Below are 12,137 nucleotides of genomic sequence, written 5' to 3' on the forward strand. Positions count from 1 at the left end.
TTCAAAATATTCATTTATATATCTATTTCTTATCTACTTACAATAGAGCACTAGTATAATTCAATTAATATAATGTAATATAGTATAATATAGTATATAATTTGAACATTGGGCACCAGCTGGAACATTGGGTGCTACCTAACAAAATGAAATTGAATGGTGAGAAAAGTACACTTCTATATTTAGGCAAGAAAAACAAAATGCACAGGTATGCTATATGAGGTACCATGCTCAATAACAGTAACTGTGAGAGGGATCTTGGAGTTCTAGTGGACCATCATTTAAATATGAGCCAGCCACTGTTTCTACAAATATTTGTCGTTTTTAAATTTCTCCGTCTATGTTATCTTTAGTAAAGATTCTACTAAGCTACACTGGTTCATCTACATATTCTCTGCTTTTTTACTCTTTAGAAATGAGTAACAATTGTTCTATTTCTCTTGTCAAAAACAGCTTCCTTGGTCAGTGATATATTCATTTTCAAATCTATTCTCTTCCTTGCAAACTTCATCAGAAATCATTCAGGTTCTGATCAATAGTATCACATAATCTCCATGCAAGATTACATACACACTGATAATGTTATCTAGTTTGAATAAATGAAATGTTTGCAAGAAAACAATGAGCTCAGAGAGTATCAAGGGACCCTTGTTTCAACCCTGAGCCACAGGTATTTCCCTCTATCAGAACACATATATTCACTTCCAAGTGCATGCTGTATGTATAACATTGAACCATTCACTAAAAAAAGACAGCAAACATAAAATAAATTTATCCATACTCATAAGTGCCTCAATAATTTATTGAAGAGCAGAATTGCCTTATACAAGGACTGTCAAACTCACAGCCCACAGGCCAGATGAGTCATATACTGGCCACATCCATTCCCGGTTAGCGAGGGGTGGAAAGTTGCAACTTGTGACGACGCAAGTTGGACACCTCTGCCTTATACACACTGCCTAGAAGAAAGCTGCACTTTAAAATCAGAATTCTGCCAAATTGCTAACATTCCAAAACAGACTACAAATTCTGTCAAAATTGTCCTGCATTTTCTATGCCTCTTTAATCTTAACCATTGCTAGACTTTTTGAGTACATTGTTTACAACAATTTTTTCCCTATGAACTAGACATTTTATCACTACACCAAATCCTTTTTTATTTCTATTTCCAGAATTCCATCTATTTTTGTGATGTTTAGTAATTTAATTCTTTGGGGTCTGTTTCATGCAGCTTCCTGAACATCTTGCATCTGTCTTCCATTCTAATGGCTCACCATCTAATAATCATCTATGACTGTGATGTTCTTTAAAAAAAACATGTTTTTTTTTACTTTGATTAATTAATAAACAAAGAATTATTAGGACAATACAAGCCACAATTCCTTTTTAGGGGTAGTCTTCTCTGAGACTAAATCTTGACTCTCTTCATCAACAAGGGAGCCAAGTCAAAATGAGTGCACGTACAAATTTACTGTTTAAATTAATAAATTACAGCTAAGATTTTTACAGAAGAACCAAGAAAGCCAACATACTGCTGCCCACATTCAGCTAACTAGAAAGTACAGTATATGTGATATGGTAATGCACGTTAATATTCAAGTGTGTTTTGCTGAAATGTGTACTGCTAGGTTATTCTTCGTTCACTTATTATATATTCTTTATGTGAGATATTGCTACAAGCCATATTAAATTAAATCACAACAGACAAATATCTAGACCAGAGATGGTGAACAATGGCCCCTTTAGGACTTGTGGACTTCAACTCCCAGAATTCCTGAGCCATTGTTCCCCACCTCAGTCTAGACAGTTGGACTATATGGTTTTTTAGCATCTCCTTGTTGACTTCTTGAGGCCATACTTCATCTTGAAATTTATTTTATTGCAGTTTGAGCAACTGGCTTATTTGTGGATGGAAAGACAAAAATCAGGTGGAAATTATAGCCGACATAGAGCTCAGACAGAGAAACATGTTGTTTTGTGTGTCAGTTCTCTTAAGATTGACCTGCTTATGGATTTTCTAAATGAATTCTATGCTCATCCTAGGCTCCAGGTAAGTCCAGTAGATCAGCATTTATCTAAATTCAGCCAGAAATATTCACATTTTTTAACATTTTTATTTCACATATGACTGAAATCTTAGCAGTATCATGGGTCACAGACTTATATCTGTAAAATGTAAGTTACTCTAAAATTTAGAAAAGGGCTATAAAACATCCAGCACTTCTTTTTACTAGACTTATGTTGTTTCTTTAGAGCCAATTCTGAGCCTTTTTTAATGATTAATGAGATCTATGTAGTAGCCACCAAAGCTGACATTTTCTGCTGTTGAACATAGATTCCTTTTCAGTGTGCGTAATGTTTAACATTTTTTGCCAGAGGAAGTGATTTAAACTCATCTCTGCATGAGGCTAAGCATTACATGTTGATATCTTGCAGAGCAACTTTGGCATCAATAAAATCATTATTGAAATAAATAGCAGGAACACTTTTCTTTTTTAGAAAGGTTAAAAAATAAATTATCCTTCAACTATCCTTCTCTCAACTCTTAAGTTTTTCCAAGATAAATTTTAAATGGAAAATATCCATGAAATATAACCATGTAATATTTCTTCTGGTTCTTGTTGATTCTTACAACATGCATTTTTATAGGACTACTATGTGGTTATATTGTGTCCCACGGAGATGGATGTTCAGGTTCGAAGAGTGCTTCAAATTCCCATGTGGTCCCAAAGGGTTATCTACTTGCAAGGTTCAGCACTGAAGGATCAAGATCTCCTGAGAGCTAAGTAGGTACCAAACAATATATATATTTATTGATAATTATGATCTTACCATAAAACTAATTTATCAAATGACTCTTTCACATTTACTGGATATCCCAGAGAACATTTGTTGCATGCTTGCCCAGGGTCACTGAGAGGGAGATGGGTAGCCTTCAATTTAACAAATAAACAAATAATGATAAACAGATATTTAATTAAAGACATTTCTTTGTGCTTCTTATCAGCTGTATTCCTTCCAACTGTTTTGGAAACGTACTTCTGAACAGAATTGATCAGAGCTCATATAAGTCTGTCTCCAACAATCTCATATTTTGGGGGTTGACAAATTCTATTGTCAAAAATAAAGATTCACTTTTAATTTATAAATATGGAAGCTTTCCTTTCATTTTAAACATTTCATTGCAAGATGAAAATCTAACTCACTAAGAGAAATTCAATTAATGAACCAAAGAATGGACAGATACATAATTTCTTTAGATCATATACAGGTAAGCAATAAAATTTAGGTATCTTTCCCTTCCCACATCCTTTTTCTTTTCCCATTCAGCCTCCTATTGTCTTTCCCTAATGAAATCCACTATTTTCCTATATAGTGCAATCTTAGATTTCTTCCAATGTTTTTTTTTATTAAAAGTTTATACCTTCTTTTGAAACTCCCTGGAGCAAACATTCATTGAAGTTTCACTATGTTGTTTTCTTTATTTTATTTTATTTTTAATTTTAAAAATAAAGTTTATTTAAGTTTCATATATTTAAAACATTTAAAAAGAAACAAACAGACATAAACCAATATATATACATATATACATTTTGCAGCATGTATTGAACATTGGTTACATTTTTCTTTTCTTTTTTTCTTCTACCCCATAACATTGACGTGATCTACCTTGTTACAATACGTTCCTCATTCTTTTAATGTTTTAATTTCACAGAACACTATGGTTAAATGCACGTCCTTCATAGTTTCATTACTTATTCAGTTGTCAAATGTTGCTTTCTCTTTAACCATTCATACCAACAGTTCCAAACTTTGTACTATTCACTACCTTTGTTGTTTTTTAGTAATTTGGTTAGGCTGTCCATCTCTGCACACTCATGATTTTTTTTAATGACCATCTCCTCTGAAGGGACAATAGACAGTTTCCAATTTTGAGCATAGTTATTCTGGCTGCCATTATAATGTGCAAGATTAAATATTGATATTTTTTTTCTATTTTTGAGTCTATCATACCCAGCAAAAAGGTTTCAGGTTCAAGTTTTACTTCTTGTTTAGTTATATTTAGAATCCAATTTTTGATGTTTTTCCAAAATTTCTGGGCATATGAACATGTCCACCACATATGAAAGTATGTTCTCTGGATGCAGTTACACTTCCAATAATTTGGGGGGAGGTTCGGGAACATCTTAGCCAGTCTTGTGGGTGGCAAGTGCCAGCTATACACCATTTTATAGAGATTCTCTTTGTACGAGGCTGACATAGTTAGTTTGTAATTTATTTCCCAGATATGTTCCCACTTGTCTAATTCAGTACTGTGCCCCACATTTTTTGCCCAAATTATCATACACTCCTTGACTGTTTCTTCTTTTAGTTTATAATCCAATAGATATTTATATATTTTACTAATCAATTTCCTTTCCTCTCCATGCCAAATCTTATTTAATTATTGGTAGATCATATTAAAACCAAATTGTTCTTTATCTTTTTGTAATGTGTTTGTATCTGCGCATAGGACCACCTTGCTATCTCTTTTCCTTGTATTTGTATTTGATTCCTACCCTTTAACTCTCCGGTTTGATGTAATAGATCTTTATATCTTACAATATTATCAAAATCTAAAATGTTTGGGTGTGTAACTGCCTCCATTGTAGATAACCACAGTTGGGACCTTACAGTAATGTACTTTTTTATCTTTTCCCAAAATAGTTAATAACCCACTCCTTATATAATGCCTTTGAAAGTACAAGTGGTGTTTACTCTTTCCATCCCACATAAATGTGTGCCATCCAAGTTGGAGATCAAAGCCCTCTAATGTTAAGATCCTTTTATTTATCAAATTAACCCAGTCTTTGAGCCAGGTTACTATCGCAGCATAGTAGTATGTTTTGAAATCTGGAAGACCAAAGCCTTTCTTTCTTTCTATCGTCCTGTAATAATTTATATTTTATTTGGATATATGTTTATTTAGTTCTTCAAAAAAACTATTGCAGTACAGCCTAATAGAGATATTTGCAATTTAGCCCAATTATCTAAGTCTTTAAATATTTGAATTGTTAATTTATCATAATTATCTTTTTTAATTGATGAGCACCTAGCTGTCAGCCATATCCCCGGATATTTTACTTTATTTACCACCTGTATCCCTAATCTCTTTGTTAGTTCTTCCTTTTGTTCATTTGTACAGTTTTTTGTTATCACTTTTGTTTTTTCTTTATTAATTTTTAACCCTGCCACCTTTCCATATTGTTCTGTTTCTTTCATCAAAATGGGTGTCGTTTCCAAGGGATCTTCCTCTATAAATGCCATATCATCAGCAAATGCTTGAAGTTTGTACTCCTCTTTTTTAACTTTTAACCCGCTGATCTCTTTGATTTTGTCGGATTTGTACCAGTAGTATCTCTTCTGCTAATATATAAAGTAGGGGAGCCAAGGGGCATCCTTGTCTTACACCCTTATTTATCCTTATATTATCTGTATTTTCCACATTTATTAATATTTTTGCAGTTTGGATATTATATACTGATTTAATATATCCTAAAAAATTTTCACCAAATTTCATGCCTGTCAATTGTTTAATAACAATATTCCAATTCAAATTGTCAAAAGCCTTCTGAGCGTCTAAAAACATCAGTGCCCATTGTTTTAGTTGTGTGTATTTCATAGAATTCTAAAACATCCACAATTATTCTTTTATTTGTCTTCATTTGTCTATTTGGCAGAAACCCATTCTGGTCAGTATAAATAATCCTACTTAATATTTTATTTAATATTTCCACCAATATTGTGGCCAAAATCTTATAATCTACATTTAAAAGTGATATTGGCCTGTAATTCTGATTTTTTTGTGGGACTGATTGCTCTTTGTGAATAAGGGTTATATATGCTTCGGTCCATGACTTTGGTATATTAGCACTATCCAAGGCTTCTTTATATAAGTCTGTCATTAACTCCTCCAGTAACTCTTGAAACTCCTTATAGAATTCAGATGGAATTCCATCTGGGTCCAGGGTTTTATTTAGTTTTTAGGCTCCAATTTCCTTTCTAATTTCTTCTGTGGATATATTTCTCTCTCCACACACTTTGTTGTTGCCTTTTTTCTTTATTCTTTTTAATACTATAGCCAATAGTTAAACATCTGGAAAAGAAAGTATATTGCTTTTTCGTTGGATATAGTTCTCTCCACACATCCTTCAAATTTAATTCCCTCACCATATTATTAAAAGAAGATGGGAATAGTCTCCTTTTATTTTTATTTTTTGGGAGCTTTTATAGTCTTTGTCCTTGTCTGAAAAAGCATTTAAATCTCCTACAATACATACACTTGTATATTCAGTTTCTACTAACTAGTGATGGGGTTTATTATAGAATTCTTTTTGATTTACATTCAGGGCATATACTGTAACTAACAAAATCTTTTTCTGGTTTAATATTATTTCTATAAATAACATTCTTCCTTCATCATTCTTGTATACTTGTTTGTGTTGCAGCCAATCTTTTATATATATATATACTACGACACTCCTTTTTCTTTGATTTGAAAGAGCCCGATACATTTTTCCCAAATTGGTATCCTTTAGGAGGTCTGCCTGTTTATCTATGATATGTACTTCTTGTATACAAGTTATGTCTGCATTTTGTTTTTTAAGTTTTTCAAATAACTGTTTTCTTTTTAATGTTGAGTTTAAGCCATTGATATTAACTGAGAATAAGGTAATTTATCTGTTCGTGTTACTGTCTGTGTAGAGCGTTTTTTGTTTCTTTTCTTGTTCTGGATTCTCTTGTACTTGGTCTGTTGTCCTCATCTTCTCTAAGTTTCTGAGATTCTGACTGTGGTGCAAGTTCTTTCTCTTCAGAGAATTGTTCTTCCTGACTTCTTGTATTTAAATCTTCTCCATTTTCACATTCTTCCTAAGGTCCCAGATACTGTGTGTGAAATTGATGCGCTTTTTCTATTGTATCAATTTTTTATTTTTTATCCTGCCATGTTACTAGGAGCCCTTCCGGGGTGAGCCATCTGAATGATATACCATTCTTAATTAACTGAGATGACAAAAACTGGTAGCCCCTTCTTTGCTCCCTAACTCTCCTAGGTATTTGCTTCGACGTTACCACTTCATGATCTTTATATATCAGTGGTTCGTCTCTGATCTTGCCGTATAACATATCTCGTATCATCTTGCGAATCGGATGTGGACTTCTTATGGTAGTCTGTGTCTTCGGGCATAATGTGTATATACTCTGTAGAACTCATCGATGTCATTCTCAATTTCCTATTTGTCTTTCTGTAGGGCTGTTGCTATCAAATTCACCATTATTTCACGTAGATCTTCCTTTTTATCTTCACCAGCGTTCTGGAATCTCAAATAAAATGATGCTTTTTCTAATTCTATACGCACCACAGAATCCCGAAGTTCACAATATAAGACTTTACAAATTTGTTCCAATTAATCTAATCTTTTTTCCACCACCTCAGTTCTTGTATCTACTGTGTTTAATTTTTGTTCATTTTTTGTCATTGTCTGCTGCATCTTTCCGATTTTACTATCCAAATTTTGTATCTCGTTCTTCACTCCTCCTATTTCCGTTCTCATTTCTAATTTCATGTCTTCGTGATTCCTCGCTATCAGTTCATGGGTTTTTACCATCATTTCCTGCATTATAGCAAGTGTTGACTGTACTACCTGCAAACTTTGGGCGGAACTTGTCTTTTCCGCCAGTAACATTGCGTCAATTGATCTCTGTCCGAGAGGTGAAGATGTCACTGTTGTAGGTTTCTTTCCTGATTTTACATTTGTAGTTATTGTTGCCATTTTAACTATTTGTAGAAGCTCTCTCCAATCCACCATCAACTATCCTTGGTAAAGTTATATTGTCTTCTCCTTTGAATACAGTATACGTATTAATGCATATATTGTTAAATAACAGTTTTCTATTATAGGTAGTCCCAGACAGATCTTATTTCTATTTTTTAAATGGTCAAATTTTTAGAGAGTTAAATATTAATCATAGATAGATAGATAGATAGATAGATAGATAGATAGATAGATAGATAGATAGATAGATAATCCATAAATACAATTAAATAGATACCAGTATGCTTAACCAGAAAACACCAGACCTATGTAATCATGTAATTAATGTAAATAGTTAAAGCACCCGGCTCATTAATATATTTGAATATATGAATTTATCTGTTTGCTTAAGATTATATATTTAATCGAAGTAAGTAAATCTAATTTCTTTTTTCCCCCTAGATTTCTTATATAATATTTTTAAACAAAAATTGATTAGCATAATTTATCAGTAGAACAATAAAATAAGAATAATAATATTATATAATTATTCTTTGACCATCTAATTCGTATGCTTATAGAATCACTTTCCAACAATTATTCAATTAATCCAAAAAATTTAATCAGTATTAAGTAATATTCTGTATACAAATTTCTAATGTATTTACCTCTATTAAATTAGTTTTCTACCAACATCACTTAAATAGGTTTGTATCTTACCAATGTCTATTAAATCAGATCCAGAGTTTTTTGTTAACTGTTTTACAACAACTCTTAATTCAAAATGTCCTCATTCCAAGTTGTACAGTCACTTTCTCCATTTCGTTTCTTCTTTCTATTTGTGTATTTTCTTCTTACTCTTTTGTTCTTTTACTCCCAGTCACAGTTCCACTTATATACCTTAAATAGATCTTTCTTGTTTTGTTGTCAGAGTTGTCTATTAATATTTATTAAATTAAGTTTCTTTTCCCCAGTCCTTTCTTCCGATCTATCAATGCATCAAAAATTCTTTTCCAAGTTTTATGCTCTTAATTGTCCTTTTGTTTTCCTGTACCACTTAACCACTTTCACTTCTTTTTCTCTCTTTCCCCACTTCTCAAATAAATGGACAATAAGGTTCTATAGTTCACTCCTCTGCTCGCAAAGCAAATGTTATTATCTCACCCTTTGTCTCCTCAGGTTTCACGATTCCATTAGTCAGCATAAATCTCTGCCATTGTTTCAGTCAGCGCTTCTGTCAATAGTTCCGCTGCTTCACCACACCACTCAAATCGGAGCTTCCTTTACAATATACACCAATTCTTCTTCTTTAAATATGCCTTTCCAGTGCTCAGCCTGCTGTTTCCCTCTTTTCGCTTCTTTTTATCGGCTGGGCTGCTGCGTCTCTGGTTCTGATCGTCACGATTGTCATGATCTCCCTCTTCTGCCATTGGTTTTCAGGAGGTTCTTCCAGTCTCCAGGATTGCAGCACCTTCCCAAGACTTCAGTGTCTTCCCCTTTCTTTTGCCTACCCCTCCGGTGTCTGACATCCTCCAAAAAGCCGCCAACTAGCAAAAATCAGAATCTTTCAGAGTGGCGATCCTCTTCTCAGCTCCACACTGACATAGCATCCAACCGGAAGTCTCATTCACTATGTTGTTTGCTTTAATTGAACCTTATTTAATTTTTGTCATAAAAAAGCAGAGTCTTGATATAATAGTATCTTGATATTCAGTATCTTTTTTCAATATGGACTCTGCCTTCCTGTCCATATATTTGTCAGTGCCAAATATAAAATATTTGAGTGACTCTGGGACTATAACATGTAGTATGGGCGGATTTGGTTCTTAGACTTATTTTACTTCATTTATTTATTTTATTCTTGGATTATTTTCATAAAAAAAATCAAGGTACAAACATATTTAATATTTTCCTTCTATTTTATTTTATTATTTTATTTATTATTTTTAAGAGATTGATTGATTGTATGTTGCCATGTATTTGCCCATGGTGATTCAAGGTGGCTTAAAGCAGGGGTCCCCAATCACAGGGCCCCGGACCGGTACCAGTCCGTGAATCATTTTGTACCAGGCTGCCTATTTTGCTTGGGCGCCACCATCTTGTTTCGACGGCACTTGAGAAAGTGCTTCCAGTTGAGCTTGTCGGTCATCGGTTGGAAAGCGGCGTTTGGGTGCTTAGTTTTGTTGAAGGGGGGTGGTGGCTTCAAACGAAGAACTGTCCCGATGGCAGTGGAGTCTCGCATTACTCAGGAGGAGATTAAGAAAGAGCCCGAAAAGCCCATCAACTGAGAGAAGGTACAAAGAAGGAGTTGAAGGTGGCGGGGAGAAGCTGGGGATGGCTGGCTGGCCGGTCATTCGGCTTGCCTTGCCTTGGTCGTGCGTGCTGATGCCGGTACTGGTCTGTGGATCATTTTGTACATTTTGTACCAGTCCGTGGTACAAAGAAGGTTGGGGGCCACTGGCTTAAAGAATATAAAATCACATTTAAAACAATAAAAACTAACAGAAATTAATGTAGTGCAATAAAACAAAAACAAAATCATTCCTCAACTCCCACCCCCTGCCCCGACAACAGCAGATCACAGAAGCCATTTAATGAGCTCCATCCCGCTCTGGGTTGCCCAGGCCCGCTGATTGTGTGCCACACATCTCATATATTTTTCTCCACAGCAGCAGCCCTGTGAGGTGGTTTATGCTGAGAGAGAACATGACTGGCCCAAAACCACCCAGCCATCTTTCATGCTTAAAAGAGAGCTAGAACTCACAGTCTCCTGCTTTTTAACCTGGTATCTTAACCACTAGATCAAATTGGCTCTTTTTCACACTCATCTCTATTAACCATGGAGTTATACTTTGATTTTAAAGAATTCTTAAAACTGAGACTATGTGAAATACTTTTAGATGCAGATGGGTTAAGCATTTCCATAATTTCCTTTCCTTTTAATCTTCAGTCATTTTTAGCTTTAATTACGCTATTTGATTTTAATAATAGTCTGGCCACTGCTTTCATCTTTATTAATGATTTTAAAGATAAATCATTGAATAATGAAGGTAGGAACCCATTTGAAATCAAAACCAGCATTGCAATAACTTTTATTTTTACCATGTTAAGTACTATTTTATAATTTGTAAAACTTAATTCTTATGACATCCAGGATTTCCAAGTTTAGGAGTTACAAAATTCCCTGTTGTGCAATCTTCTATATTTTACTCTGAAGTAATCATCAGTGGAACTTACTCTAGATATATAATTATGGGATTGCAGCTGCTTGAGTATATGGGAGTAATACATAATCATTTTGCATAATTCTTATAAAAATATGTTTGTTTTCCTATTAAGAATGAATATTTATTTATTTATGAAACCAATTACTCTTGATTGTTTTTTTAAAAATGGTATAGAAAATAATACAGGAATACAAATTTTCAAAGGAAATAATATAGGTAGTCCTGAATTTGCAACCATTCACTTAGTGACCATTTGAATGTATGACACTGAAAAATTACTACCGGTTTTCAAACTTACAACTACTGCAACATCCCCATGGTCACATGATCAAAATTTGGGTGCATGGCAATTGGCATGTATTTTTGACAATTGCGCTGTTCTGGGATCATGTGATCACCATTTGTGATCTTCCCAGCCAACTTCCAACGAGCAAAGTCAATGGCGAAAGCCAGATTCATTTACAAACACATGATTTACTTAACAACTTCAGTAATTCACTTAACAACTATGACCCAAAAAAGATCATAAAATGGAGAAAAACACACGTAACTGCCTTGCTTAGCAATGGAAATTTTGGGCTGAATTGTGGTTGCAAGTATAATATGCCATTTAATGAATAAATAATAATTATTTTTTAAAAAAATCCAATTTTAAATATAAATTAGGCTAATTAATAATTTATTTTCAATCACTAATAAACATTCATGGATAGATACTCTTATTTTGCTAAAAAATTTGATTTTTCTCTTAGTTAGGTGGTAAATGTGAATTTTTATAAAGCGACAGCTTTATAAAACATAAAACATAATACCTGCAGTATTATTTAGCCTGTAGTAAATTCAAAGGAAAGCAACCATTAAAATGTATATTTCTCCTTACAAATTATGTAGTTGAATGTACTTTTATCATTTTTAAACACTATGGGATGCTGTTTAATAGGCCATTTTTAAGAAACACAGCATAAATGTTGGAATAGTAGTTGCTAAGCAGCAGTGAACTTCTCTCTTTTTATAATGAGCATCTCATAATCACATTCCCTAATAACCCTTCTAGTAAATGAAGTGTTTAGTATGTTTTGGCTATATTAACTAAAAAATAAAACTGAGCTTTTTTATT

General features: G+C 33.5%; 1 protein-coding gene across 1 annotated transcript in view; it reads left to right on the forward strand.

Moving 5' to 3' along the window:
- Positions 1-12,137, forward strand: part of KCNT2 (potassium sodium-activated channel subfamily T member 2) — a 239,011-nt gene that overhangs the window by 142,716 nt on the left and 84,158 nt on the right. The window contains exons 12-13 of the mRNA XM_087930344.1: positions 1,886-2,050; positions 2,650-2,786. Coding sequence (XP_087786470.1) covers positions 1,886-2,050; positions 2,650-2,786 — 302 coding nt within the window. The remainder of the gene's footprint in view (positions 1-1,885; positions 2,051-2,649; positions 2,787-12,137) is intronic.

The sequence above is a fragment of the Pseudonaja textilis genome, chromosome 3, assembly GCF_049901715.1.
Source record: "Pseudonaja textilis isolate UNSWEBS1 chromosome 3, rPseTex1.2, whole genome shotgun sequence".
NCBI lineage: Eukaryota > Metazoa > Chordata > Lepidosauria > Squamata > Elapidae > Pseudonaja > Pseudonaja textilis.